Source organism: Ursus americanus, chromosome 16 (assembly GCF_024610735.1).
Source record: "Ursus americanus isolate L20-20 chromosome 16, mUrsAme1.1.p, whole genome shotgun sequence".
Classification (NCBI taxonomy): Eukaryota; Metazoa; Chordata; class Mammalia; order Carnivora; family Ursidae; genus Ursus; species Ursus americanus.
The window spans coordinates 55,567,220-55,581,782 of record NC_142142.1 but is presented as its reverse complement, the minus strand read 5'-3'; the positions used below and the strand labels follow the sequence as shown (position 1 = coordinate 55,581,782).

At 44.1% G+C, this 14,563-nt stretch overlaps 1 protein-coding gene across 5 annotated transcripts in view; it reads left to right on the top strand.

Moving 5' to 3' along the window:
• The window catches only part of DIXDC1 (DIX domain containing 1), a 68,517-nt gene that overhangs the window by 24,556 nt on the left and 29,398 nt on the right, over positions 1-14,563 (top strand). For 3 of the 5 annotated variants that reach the window (XM_087868437.1, XM_087868438.1, XM_045797769.2), the window contains 4 exons: positions 6,593-6,722; positions 9,882-10,007; positions 12,102-12,333; positions 12,949-13,056. In XM_087868437.1, coding sequence (XP_087724563.1) covers positions 6,593-6,722; positions 9,882-10,007; positions 12,102-12,333; positions 12,949-13,056 — 596 coding nt within the window. The remainder of the gene's footprint in view (positions 1-6,592; positions 6,723-9,881; positions 10,008-12,101; positions 12,334-12,948; positions 13,057-14,563) is intronic. The other 2 variants (XM_045797770.2, XM_087868439.1) reach the window with 2 other exon arrangements.

The window sequence follows — 14,563 nt, the reverse complement described above, 5'->3', positions numbered from 1 at the left end:
CGAAAATGATACAGAAACCAACATTTGTCCCAATTTGAGCAGCAAAATAAATAATAGTAATGGATTAATATAATAAATAAAAGCGAAATAAATACCCATGAGCCCATACTGACATAAATAAGTTGATAGGGGGAAGAGGGAAAAGCTAACCTCTTTATATTAGGAATTCCAATTAATAACTGTAGAAGGAATGATGGAATTAGAAAATCATCATTTGGGAAACATCGTAGTAATCAATCAGGAAAGGAAAACTCAATGATTTTTCAGGAAAGAAAAATCGATGTTCAATTTAAAATAAGTAAAGTGATGATGCGAAAAAGGATATTTTCATAGTCTCAAAGCACTTTCCCACAAGATACTTACCAATTACAAGGGGAAAATGGCAACTTTACAGTAGGAAAACCTGGCAGACACTACCTTAACCATTTGATCACAATTAATTAATTAAATGGCATCATGTGCCTGTTGATATGATGCACTGAGAAGGGTGTAGTATGACTTCTGTGTTATTCTTGCCCAAAATCCATAACCTGAATTTAATCAGTAAGAAACTTCAGACAAACCCAAATTGAGGGACACTGTAGAGAATAACTGGGCAATATTCTTCAAAATTATCAAGATCATGAAAGACAGAGAAAGACTTAGCAACTGTCCCAGATTGGAGGAGACCAACAAGACTTGACGGCTAAACTTAAGTGTGAGATCTTGGACAGTAAAAGGACAGTGGGACAATTGGTGAAATTTGAATAAGGTCTGGAGATTAGTTAATGGTATTGTGTTAGTGTAAATGACCTGTTCTGATCTTGTACTATGGTTCTGTAAGATGTAAACATTTGGGGAAGCTAGGGAATCGGTATTGGGGAATTCTCTGTACCATTTTTGCCACTTTCATGTAAGTATGAAATTATTTCAAAATGAACAGTTAATAAAATAAAAATAATAGGGGTTTTGAATAAGCCCCTATTGTGGGTTGTCAGTGTTTTCTGGCAGCCAAGGAAGGAAAGAAGAAGGAAAGAAAAAAAAAAAAAGAAATGTCTAGAATGAGGAATCTTCATGTCTCCTTTTATACCCAGAGTATTGTGTTAGGTTCTAGATGTCTTGGTTTCAGAGCATTTAGACAGGAGATCAATAATACTTGAAACCATTTTATGTCAGGGATGTTGACCTTGGCTTGCAACTCTGGATGTACATAGGAGCACTTAAGGAATATTGATATATATACCTGGGCCCTACCCTCAGAAGTTCCAGCTGGTCTGCGGTGGGCCCCAGACTGAAGTATTTTTAAAAAGCTTCACCAGTGCTTCTGATGGGTAATCAGGGTTTAGGGAACCCCTTGGTTAAGGGAACTGGAGCTTTTAGCTAGGAGAAGACTCATGTTAGCTCTACAAGAATCATATGAGGGAACTTGGGAAAATAAAGCTAAATTATACCCCCTGGAGAGAATTCAATGGGGTGATGTCTACGTGTCTTGTATTTTTTAAAAGCTTCCCTTGTGATCTTGATGCACAACCAGGGATGGGAACAGTGCTTCTCAAACTTTAACGTGCATATGAATCACTAGGAGATCTGTTTAACGTGTGGATCCTGGGTTGGAGCCTGAGAATCTGCATTTCTGATGGACTCCCAGGTGCTGCTGGTGCTGCTGGCCTGTGGGCCATACTTGGAGTAGTAGAGAGCTACTTAGTGTAGATTATTACTCAAGAGACCCAAGCATTGGATGTGGGGGAGAAACTGGTTTAGACGAAGGTGTCTTCCATTCTGAGAGTTTGAGGGAGATTCACTGAAACCTTGGGGATGCCTTTATTTAAGTGATAGTGTGGTCCAATGAAAAGAACATTGGCTTGGAGTTAGAATTTCATGGTCACGGTTCACTGTTTGGGTGACCTGGAACAAGTTATTTCACCTTTTTTGAGTCTCAGTTTCCAGTTAGCAAAAAAGATACAGTAAAATCTTCCTGGCAGATTAGCATTAGGAAAAATGTGTTCATGGGACCTAGCAGAGGGGCACTTGGCTGGCCCAGTCAGTGGAGCGTGTGACTCTTGATCTTGGGGTTGTAGGTTCTAGCCCCAAATTGGGCATAGAGTTTCCTTTACGGAATGAAGGAAGGAAGGAAGGAAGGAAGGAAGGAAGGAAGGAAGGAAGGAAGGAAGGAAGGAAGGAGGGAAGGGAGAACTTAGTATAACTCTTGACACAGAGTAGGTGTTCAGAACAGTGGTGACTATTAGTATCATTAATGCTGTAGAATCCTTTTTTGTTGAAAGACCAGAGCTGAGATTAATGTGGATGAAAAGTACTGTTAGAACCTCTGATCAGTTTTGCACCAGACAGAACTTCTATTCAATAGCCAACGGAAGGCTGTGGTTACTCAAGTAGAAATGATCTTGGCCTAACGTAAACCATTTGTTCTTGTCTGCCCCTGCGTTATTCATTTTTGCAGTCATTTTAAGTCTCGGCCCGAGGAAATGTGACAAATGATTCACCAACTCAAATATTTGTCATACTCCTGTTACTCTAAAGTCCAATAATTCTTTTTTTTTTTTTTAATATTTGACAGAGAGAGAGAGAGACAGCCAGCGAGAGAGGGAACACAGGCAGGGGGAGTGGGAGAGGAAGAAGCAGGCTCCCAGCGGAGGAGCCTGATGTGGGGCTCGATTCCAGGACCCCAGGATCACGACGCCCTGAGCCAAAGGCAGACACTTAACGACTGAGACACCCAGGCGCCCCTAAAGTCCAATAATTCTAAACTGTTGTCACTCCCCGCATAGAGCATAGTTCATACCTGAGCTCCTTTGAGCTCACTGTCCCCTTTGCCACTCCTCCCCAATCCCCAAAGTGTGGGCTCAGGTTGGGCTGGTGCTCTCAGAGCCCTGTGTGACATAGGACATCCTCAAGGAGAGGATGTGAGAGCTGAAGTGTGTGAGGGTCAGGGAAGGCTTCCTGGAAAAGGTGATGCTTGAGCTGAGCCTTAAGAGGAAGCATCAGGCTCAGGGAGGGAGAGTGGCTGGAAAGCTCGGTGCGTTTGGAGCACTGAGATGGTTTGGACGAACTGAAATGTGGCAGGCAAACGGGAGGGTAGTGAGGAAAGCTGGAAGAGAGGTAGCAGCCAGCAAATGAGACTAAATGCAGCGAAGGAGGTTGGATTTTATCCAACCAGTGAAGGAAGCCAGTGAGGGATCTGAAGCAGGAATTTGTGGAGGGTGGGTTGAAGGTGTTATTAGGTAAGGGAAATTGGTTAGGAGGTTTTTTTAAAATTATTTAAATTCAGTTGGCCAACATATAGTACATCATTAGTTTCAGATATAGAATTCAGTAATTTATCAGTTGCGTGTAACACCCAGTGCTCATCACATCATGTGCCCTCCTTCGTGCCCATCACCCAGTTCCCCCATCCCCCCACCCACCTCCCCTCCAGCAACCCTGTTTCCTAGAGTTAAGAGCCTCTCATGGTTTTTCTCTCTCTCTGATGACTTCCCATTCAGTATTCCCTCCCCTCCCCTATGACCTTCTGTGCTGTTTCTTACATTCCACGTGAGTGAAACCATATGACAATTATCTTTCTCTGATTGATTTATTTCTTTCAGCATAATACTCTCCAGTTCCATTCATGTCAGTGTAAATGGTAAGTATTTATCCTTTCTGATGGCTGAGTAACATCCCATTATATATATATATATGTACCACATCTTCTTTATCCATTCATCTGTCCATGGCCATCTTGGCTCTTTCCACAGTTTAGCTACTGTGGACATTGCTGCTATAAACATTGGGGTGCAGGTGCCCCTTCAGATCACTACATTTTTATCTTTGGAATAAATACCTAGTAGTGCAATTGCTGGGTCATAGGGTAGCTCTATCTTTAACTCCCTGAGGAACCATACTGTTTTCCAGAGTGGCTGTACCAGCTTGCATTCCCACCAACAGTGTAAGAGGGCTCCCCTTTCTCTGCATCCTTGCCAACATCTGTTGTTTCCTGAATTGCTAATCTTAGCCATTCTGACTGGTATGAGGTGGTATCTCATTGTGGTTTTGATTTGTATTTCTCTGATGCAAAGTGATGTTTAGCATTTTTTCTTGGGTCTGTTGGCCATTTTTATGTCTTCTTTGGAGAAGTGTCTGTTCGTGTCTTCTGCCCATTTCTTGACTGGATTATTTGTTTTTTGGATATTGAGCTTGATAAGTTCTTTATAGATCTTAGATACTAGCCCTTTACCTGATATGTCATTTGCAGATATCTTCTCCCATTCGTTGCGTTTTAGTTTTGTTGATTGTTTCCTTTGCTGTGCAGAAGCTTTTTTTCTTGATGAAGTCCCAATAGTTCATTTTTGCTTTTGTTTCCCTTGCCTTTGGAGACGTGTCTAGCAAGAAGTTGCTGCGGCCGAGGTTGGAAAGGTTGCTGCCTGTGTTCTCTAGGATTTTGATGGATTCCTGTCTCGCATTTAGGTCTTTCGCCCATTTTGAATTTATCTTTGTGTACGGTGTAAGAAAGTGGTCCAGTTTCATTCTTCTACATGTGGCTGTCCAGTTTTCCCAAAACCATTTGTTGAAGAGACTGTCCTTTTTCCATTGGATATTCTTTTGGTTAGGAGTTTTATATGTAAGCCAGGTAGTCGGATCCCAGCTGTTACCCTTCATGGCTTTTTCGGTCTTAACTCCTTTTCCCCAGAGCAGAGTGGTTTACTACAGAGGTGCCCTTTTGCCTGACTGGTCTGCCGCCCGCGGTGCTGTGGCTGTGCAGTAGGGGAGAAGGAGCAGAGCCTGCGCGGAAATCTGGCCCACATCAGGCAGAAGGTGCAGCCACCCCTATTCTGCGGAGTGAGTTGGGTAGCGTGAAGCCCTTGGTCAATACTTGGACCACATTTACTGTGTTTCAATACCATGTCTGTTCTGTCCTCGCTGGGGACATTGGGGGAGTTACATAACTTCTCTGAACTTTATCCAGAGAACTTTATCTGTGAAATTATCCAAGAGAGGACACTGACCCTTCAGTGCTTTTGTGAGAATTAATTAAATGGTGATAATGATGAAAATAATAATGACATCACCTGTGTGGCAGGTCCTGTTTCAGGTACATTTATTATACAGTAAAATACACATCAAACACCAAAACTAGTGTATGGTTCATGTAGATATCGGATCCCCCACCTGCCGATAAGACACTTCCTGCAGTTTGTCAGCAGCTGATCGAGTATTGCCTTAGTACTGTCTTACAAAGGCTTCATTTATTCCCACAAGTCGACACAGAGAAAATAACGAAGATTTGATTTAAGCTCAGGAAGCAGTCAGTGAGTAATTTCCAACATCATTTCATTGACAAAATACTTGTGGCTTAGAAATCAAGTGTTCTTTAACCAGATTGTAACTTAACACCGTTAGCCCTTGAACCTAATTTTTAGGTTCAGGGTCTTGGGCTTATACAGAAACCAGACCGCTGCTGCTGCTTCTGGGACATTGGTCACGTGCTATTTTGATATTTAGTGCCCATCTTCAGAACAAATGCATAATAGGAATAAACACCTGACTGCAAGCTTTGTGTAAGGGACAAAATAAAATATGTAAGGTTATCTGAGGGCTGGGATGGGTTATATGTCCCTGTCTGGGCCCTTCAGGCTTCTGATGGTACTGGCTGGCTTAGTCTCACAAGAAGCGAAAGTTCTCCCTCCCCCCCTGCCCAAGCCTTCAAGGCCCTACTCACCAAAGCCTTTCTTTTCCTTCTTTGTGCAGGTTTTAGGCAACTAGATCCTCTTTGACAGTATAAAGCATGGATTAACACTGAGTAGCAATCTCAGGATTATGGGCTCAGGAGAATAAATCTTGGGTTGACCCTGAGATGATTTCAGTTAAGTCTCATTGTGAAGAGCGATGGGAGAGGCGGTTCTGAGCAGGTTTGCTGTTTACTCCTGGTTCCCCAAGACCGGCTTTCTGAGTATCGCTGTCCATTGTGCATTCGAGACACGAGTGATTATTCCTGGGAAGCACAGTGGGTTGCTGGCAGCAGTGATTACACCCCAAAACCGGCTGTGCTGCTTGCTGGGCCTCATCCCTGGTCAACAGAGAAAACACAAGGAAACCAGGAGTCCTAGTCATTGAAACACTCATCTGTTTATCTGTGTCTACACTGCCGCCAAGTCAGCGGTTAGCTTTCCCTGAAGAAATTTCCCTAGCATAAAACTAGAAATTTTTATTTTTATTTTATTTATTTATTTATTTTTTAAAAGATTTTGTTTATTTTTATTTATTCGACAGAGATAGAGACAGCCAGCGAGAGAGGGAACACAAGCAGGGGGAGTGGGAGAGGAAGAAGCAGGCTCATAGCGGAGGAGCCTGATGTGGGGCTCGATCCCGTAACGCCAGGATCACGCCCTGAGCCGAAAGCAGACGCTTAACCGCTGTGCCACCCAGGCGCCCCAAAACTAGAAATTTTTAGAACATGCTCCATGTCTGACCATCTTCCTTTATTTCCTTGAAACCTCCTCCTCCCTCTGGATGTGGATTTCCCACCACAGCTCATTCTCAAATGCTGCCTTAGAAGGTGCGGGGCAAAGGAGAAGAATAGTATGCAACCTTTCTCTTCTTTCCACCTTTGGTTTTCCAGCAACAGCTACAGGCGTACGTGGCCTGGGTGAATGCACAGCTCAAGAAGAGGCCAGCGGTGAAGCCGGTGCAGGACCTGCGACAGGATCTTCGGGATGGGGTGATCCTGGCCTATCTCATCGAGATCGTTGGTCAGTTGGCCCTGGACTCTGATGCTGGAACATGCCTTCTTTATCCTCCACATGCCCTTCAGAGCAGTGTGCTGCTGCTTTGTAGTATATGGAAATGGAAGTATAAAGGTTTAACATACTTGCCCAATGTTCATTCATTTATTTACGAATCAACAAACTGTGTGCCGGGCACCGTATCATGCTTTGGCAATGTGATTCTTTTTTTTTTTTTTTTTAAGATTTTATTTATTTATTTGACACAGAGACAGCCAGTGAGAGAGAGACAAGCAGGGGGAGTGGGAGAGGAAGAAGGAGGCTCCCAGGAGAGGAGCCTGATGTGGGGCTCGATCCCAGAACGCCGGGATCACGCCCTGAGCTGAAGGCAGACGCTTAACGACTGAGCCACCCAGGCGCCCCTGGCAATGTGATTCTGAGCGTGGTCTCTGCTCTCAGGAGTGTCCCAATCTAGTTGGAAAGACTGGAAAGTGAACGCAATTCCATTCACATACTTAGGACTCTGATGGGGTAAGGACAGAGAGGGGCACATGGGCGGATGGAGGCACCCAATCCAGTCCTAGGGTTCAGGGATGGCTTGCCAAAAGGACTGATGTCTAAACCAAGGCTGGAAAAGGAAATAGTAGTGAGGCCGAAAGAAGGAGGGTTTACCAGCAAAAGGACCCCTCCATGACATTCCCATATCTCCCCATGAAAGGGCTCATCCTCAGGGAGCCCAGGAGCTGTTGCCAGTCGCTCTTACTGGATGGTGCCATTCCCTATGTCCATAGCATTTGTCCACAGCTCTGGTATTATGGTAACATTGCCATTCACTGAGCAGTAATAGCTTTCCTCTCTCTCCAGTGTAGACTGAGCTCTTTAAGAGCAGGCACAGTATACCTTTTTTTTTTTCTGTTTCCACAACTTCTGCCCAAGGGCCTGGAACAGAATAGGCATTCTGACATTAATCGTTCTATTAATCAGCTGACCTTGCTTAGAGTCCTTGAGAGATGTGGGGCTTGCAAGTGGCATGGAAGGAGCCCGGTTTGCTACCTCACTGGACCAGCTCACGGATTCACCAGGGCATTCATTCATAATAATAACAATGATAATAGTCATAGTTGCCATTTATTGAACACTTTTTATCTCGTTTAATTTGATTTCATTTAATTGTCAACTCTTGAGAAGCAGATAATGTCATCCCCATTTTTAGGAAACCAAGCTTAAAAAAGATTTATAAAAATAAATAAATAAATTTATCGAACACTTAGAATATATTGAGGATTGTGCTAAGCTACTTTGAATGATTTATGCTATGGGGGTGAGATGAGTACTACCGCCTTACTCATGTATGAGGTTCAGAAAGGCTAGGCGACTTTCCGAGGCCACGTAACTGTACCGTGGCAAAGCAGAGGTACAAAGCTAGACCTGTTTTAATTCCAAAGTTCATTTCAAACCTTTCTTTTTAACTGATTTGAATCGATTATACTTGAAAATATAATCAGATAGAAAATGCAAAAGCCACAAAAGGATATAAAAGCCTTTTTTCCACCCGCAGTAATGATGTGTTCTCTCTGGAAGCAACTAGTGTTAGCAATTTCTTGCATTTTTTTTCAGAGATGTTCTGTGCATATAGAAGCAATATGAATATGTATTCTTGGTTTCCCAAAACCCAGATTCTTAAATGCTGCATTTTATTGTGACTTTGCCATAGGGAAAGACTCGCTGAATTCACTACCTTATTCCCCATTTTTTCTTTAACATGCCCTCATCGAGCTTTTGATCCCACTTCCCCACTGAAAGTGCTTTCGTCAAGGTCACAACCTTTGCCTTCTCAAATCCGGTGGCTCAGCCTCAGTCCCCATTTTATTCAATTTAGCAGAACACAGTTTGTCCCTCCCTCCTCTTTCAGACACCCTCTTTACTTGGCTTCCAGGGCCTGCCTTCCTCACTGGCTCCCCCGTTTGCACTGCTGGCTTTTCTCCTTTCTGACCTCTAAGTGTTGAGGTCCTCCACATTCAGTCCTTAGCCCTTGTGTTTTCTCTGTCCCCAAGTGATCTCTTCCCACAACTGTATCTTTAGCCTTAAACTTGTCTTTGAGTTCGAGACATGAATATCAGCTTCATGCTCAGCATGGTACCCTGGATGTCTAAAATGCAGCTTTGGATATTCTCCCTACCAGTTCCTCTCTCCAGATTTCTTCACTGAAGTAACACAGGACGGTCTCATTCACCCAGCTATTAAAGCAGAACGCCTGGAAGTTGTCCTTAATTATTCTCTTTTCTTCATATATCATAGCTAATCCTTCATATGTGCTATCTGCTTTATATTAAAATTTTACCTGATATCTGACTTCTCACCTGTCAGCCTTTTCCAGTCAAGCCCAAACCATCTCACTAACCCTTGCCTTGACTAGTTTCATTTTCTAACTAATCTCCCTGTTTCCTCTCTACACAAGCTGAGTCCATAGAGAGTCCACTTTTAAAAACACAGATCAGTAATCCACAGACCCTTAAATGACCTGGCTTTGCTTCCTTGTCTGCCTTCTCCTAGGATTCGACTCCTGTCTCTCTCTCCGCTCCAACCGCACGGGGCTTGTGTTTGTTCCTCAGATCAGCTGAGTTCATTCCCGCCCTGGTGTTTGTACCTGAGATTCCTCAGTGTGGAGTGCTTCCTCCTCAAATCTTCACATCTCTTACTTTGTTCAAGTCTCTGCCGAGATACATTATCAGGGAGGCCATGATCCCACTCTTCTTCGTGTTTCCTCATAGCACTTACCACGGCATGACAATGTTTTAAACACGTACTGGTTAACGTGGTCATCTGTCATCCTGGAGACAGCACCTCTGCAGTGGAAGAGGCGTTGTCCCTCTTGCTCACTGCTGTGTCACTGGTGCCCAGAATAGTGCCAGGCACGCAGTGGGTGCTCAATGAGTATTTGCTGAATGAGTAACACGGTAACTTCACAGGCCCCTGGGAATAGTTTTGAAAATTTGAAGACCCTCCAAAAGGCTTTTACTTTCTTATTCCCCATCCAAATTACAAGCACGAAGGCTTAACTCACTTGCATATTTATGTATAATCTTAGCATTTACATCAAATATTCCCTCTCTTGGTATCTGGCTATTATGAAACTTTGATAGTGTTTCTCCCTATAGCTTTCGTATGTTTTCTCTCTTCTAACAGCAGGAGAAAAACTGAATGGGGTACAGCTGAGTCCCAGTAACCAACAGGAGATGAAGAATAATGTGGAGAAAGTGTTACAGTTTGTGGCCTCCAAAAAAATTCGAATGCACCAGACGTCGGCTAAAGGTCAGCGCCTCATCACATCTATGGGGGAGGAGTACACTCAGCTTTACCCAGTGATTATGAGGCTCAGAAGAACCATCCATTGCATAGCCAAGGGTTCTGAGTAGATTGGAATAAGATGAGGCCCGTGGCCTCATATCATTTGTCCCGAAAGAGAGCTAACCTCTTAGGACAGGGTGATTATCAAAATCTGAGTGCTTTGAAAACCTGGGTGGAGACAGACATTCTCTATTCATTTTAATTGAATAAAGGTTTGCTTGAGTGTAGGTACAAAAATTAATACAGTAGAAATGACAAGATTGGGATATTAACTTTAGAATGTCTCATTTAAGTAATCAAAATTGAAGATAGTGTTTTTCAATTCCTTGGGTTTCATGCTCAAGAATTATTTCAAATCATAATAGCTATATTTTTCCATCCAGTTTTCCAGAAGAAAAATATTTTATAGCTTTTTATTTTTTGGATATCACAGAATATTTCAGGCAAGATGAAAGGGGCTCTGGGACCTCTGTACATACCCTCTCTTGTAGCTGCATGGCCACAAGAGGACACTTCTCAGTCCGTATTGAGCCCAGCTGCAACGAAGCATTTGTTTAGGTGTCCTCAGCCCTGGCTCCCTGGCCCTCCCGCGTATCTCTAGAGCTGACTGTAGATCTGGTTCTGTTTCAGCTGCTGTTTCTGGGTCTGATTGCCCGTGGCTCTGATGAGAATGGGGGCCGTAGGGAGTCTTCCTTCTATGTTGGATTATTGGTGTTCTCTGTGCTGGAATCATTCAGGTGGGGCAGATACTTGTACCAATGAGAGCCCCCTGTAGAAGGAAGGATAGCCAAACTTTTTCCAAGTCTTGCATATTTGCAATGCAAATGAAATGAAACTAAAAAAATAGAATTTTACCCATTCCCTTACTTTAACTTTCACCAAACCAATCACATTGTTTTTTTGCATGCATTCTTTTTTTCTAGGGCAAAATTTAGAGTGCTGTAATATCTCTGCTCTGGTCCCCATGAGGGGTGGGCTTGGGGATCTGGCCCATTAAAGTTAGCTATTTTGAGGGAGTACTGCCGTTGAGGACATCATTGTCGTTTACCTGGCAAGTGCAGCAGCTTGCTAATTAGTCTCACTGCCTCGAGTTTTGTCCCCCTCCCCTCCGCTCTCCACACAGCAGCCAAAATTATCTTTCTGAGAATACATAAGCTCATGCCACTGCTCTGCATGTGCGGGTCTTAGGGGGACAATCCAAAGCCTGTCCTGTGGCTTGCCGTGCCCTTTCTGACCTGACCTCTGATTTACCCCCTGCGGCCTCGCCCTTCACCTTCTCCCCCTGCACTCTGAGCCCCTAGCTATGCTGTTCTCAGTTCTCTGCCGCAGCGCCATGCCACAGGGGCGTCACGCGAGTCTCACATACAGAACTTAAAAGTTCCTAATAGCCACATTAAAAAAAAAAAAAAGGAAATGGGAGAAATGAATTTTAATAATACATTTTATTTAACCTAATATATTCAAAATATTATCAGTGCAACATGTAATCAATGCAAAAGCTATTGAGATATTGTGCATTCTATTTTTTGTACAAAGTCTAATGAGATGTTTCAGTCTGACTATTTTTTGTGCGAAGTACTACTCGTATAGCACATTTCAATCCAGACTGTACCCTTTAAGCGCTCAGTAGCCTCATGTGGCTAGTGGCTGCCATACTGGACAGCATAGCTCTTGTGTGTCATGCTCTCTCTCACCTCTAGACCTTCACACCTGCTGTTCCCTCTTCTTGGAATACTCTCTTCCTTCTCCTCCTTTACCTGATGAACCAGTGCTTGTCAATCAAGTCTCAGTTTAAAATTTACTTCCCCTGAGAATCTTTCCCTGAGCCCTCTAGGCTGGATAAGATGCCTTTACTTTGCTCCCAGAGACTCCCAGAGCATTCTGTTCTCCTACCATAACACATTACCATACTTCGTTATGATTGCTTTTAAATGTTCTGTCTTCCTGTTGAACGTGGCTCTGTGAGGACAGAGAGACCTGTATCACTAGCAAACACATATTAAATGAATGAACCCTCTGCCTCCCTCTTAGGACCTCTGGGTCTGTTCTGTCCCTCAGATATTGTGGAAGGAAACCTGAAGTCTATCATGAGGCTGGTCCTTGCCTTGGCAGCTCATTTCAAACCTGGCTCCAGCAGGACAGTGAGCCAAGGAAGGGACTCCAGAGCCCCTCTGCAGAGTCACCAGCCACACTGCGCCACTGCTGTGGCCCAGGGAGCAGCTGCCGCTCTGGCTGATGTGTGTCATGACGTGTCACGGTCAGGACGGGATGTCTTTCGATACAGACAGAGGTAAGGGTGGAAATCTGGGGATGGGAACTTGTTCCTCTCTCTGATATTTCATGGTAAATGATACCGTGCCATAGATGGACGCATCCCCTAAACAGCCCACATTGCAGAAAAGAGCATGGAGTGTGGGTCAGAGAGGACACTCCAAGAGAGAAAAGCCCTTTTAAAAGAGGTGTTTATTTTGCAGTTAGCAGAAAGTAAAGGAATCATATTTGTAATTTTTTGTTCTGGTGCCCAGGATGTTAAATATATGCCTTTGGCACAGTGTGTTTTCTTCACGGGGAGAGATGTGGGAGCAATGTTCCAAGTCATCTGGGGGAGTCTCTCTAGAATGTATCCTAAAGCCAGCTTGTCCTGAAGACTTATGGCAGGAAACATTTCGGGGGTTGTATGTCTGTTGGGAGAGAGCAGGACCCTGGGTGTTGCAGAGACTAGTGGAATTGGTTGTGTTTAAGTCTGTCTTCCCTGCTGGGTGTCCAGTGTCTTTAAGGCAGGGGCTTGGCCTCACTCCTCTTTCTTTCCTCAGCGCTCTGAGAGTGGCCATCTCTCAGTTCTTGTTGAGTTGACCTGAGCTGAAGGACTGACACCCTCTCCTTTGCTGGTGCCCTCCGACTTTAGGAACAACAGCGTGGATGAGGAGATCGAGAATCCATACTGGAGCGTGCGGGCCCTGGTGCAGCAGTACGAAGGGCAGCAGAGGTCTCCGTCTGAGTCCAGCTGCTCCAGGTAACTGTGGTGTCAGCTCCTTAGCATGACTGTCCTGGTTAGAAGTGGAATTCTTGGGGGGACGTCTCAGAGTTTTCAGCTTCAAGTAGCAATACGACAGGCAGTAAGGCTCCTCGCTCTTTTCTCTTTATCTCAGTTTATGTTTGACTTTAAAGGGTCGTCTTCAGCACTGCTTTGAGGTTGTGCTGGCAGGAAGGTAAGGAGGGTGGGGTGTGGGGAAGTTTCCCCACACAAGGAAGGTTTGTGTGGAGCCTGAGTGTCGGTGCCCAGCTCTGTCCACACGGGGGCGTGACTGGGAGCCGTGAGGGCCCAGCCCCTGGTTCAGATATTGGCGTCTCAGCCGCCAGCATTTCTGACAGCCAGTTCCATGGTTCTGCTGTGGCGCCTGCGCTGAACGCTAAGTGTGGCCTGAGAAGGTTGTATCAAGCACGTAACAAGAGAAAAAACGGAGCAGAGTTGTCTGAGAGCATTAGGATGTTTCCAACTTTCATTTACAGGGCTAGGAATTGTGGCAGGTTACTATGCATCGGAGTGGGCTACGCTGTTTGTGACTCTAGCAGAAAGGCCATCTCTAGCTCTCAGAGCCAAGTGCAAAGACCAAAACAGGACACACTGCTCTAATAAAAGCCTGATGGATGCCAAGTGTAGTGGCAGAAAAAGACTACCTTCCTGGCTCATGTAAATCATGCTCCTAAAAATATATCCCCTGATCATGTCAGCTTATTTACCAACTCCGTTTCGTTGCTGAATCATTTTTAATTTATGCTCTTACGACCTTTTCTCTCCTACCCCAACCCTGCTTAGTCTGTTCTAGTTAAGCCTAATTGTTGTCTTCCATGTATCTTAAGTGCATTAATTTTCTTTCTTCCTGTTTCTTTTCCACATGAAATTCCATCTTAGATTGATAGACCATTTCTTAAATTTATTGCAGTCACATGGAATTCTTCCCAGCGTTTTAATATACCGATAACCTTGCTCAACTTTAATTTTTACATTTAGTAGATTGCTTTTTTATTTATAAAATTCACATAACATAAAATTAGACACTAATTTTAAAGTGTACCATTCAGTGGCATTTAGTATCTTCATAATGTTGTGTGACCATGTCCTCTATCCAGTTCAAAGACATTTTCATCACCCCGAAGGAGACCCTGTACCCACTGAACAATAGGTGTGCTAGTAATGAGAATCTAAGCCATTTCTTCCTTGCTTGCCGCTTAGACTATCACTTGGTACAGAATCAAAGGACATTTCATTGTATAATGAGATCTATTGCTTCCTGCATGGCTACAGGCCTTTCACTTTTTTGTGCCTGCCAGAGTTAGAGTGAGAGAAAGCCAGAGTGAGAGAGAGCCAGAGAGAGAGAGAGAGAGAGCGCGAGCGCCAGAGCAAGCCAGAGCGAGCCAGAGGAGAGAAGTCTGGATTTCTTCCTGAGAACACCTGCTTCCTTCCTTTCTGGCAGGAGAACTCAGACTGGGGCAGGGGCTGTGACACAATGTGAATTAGG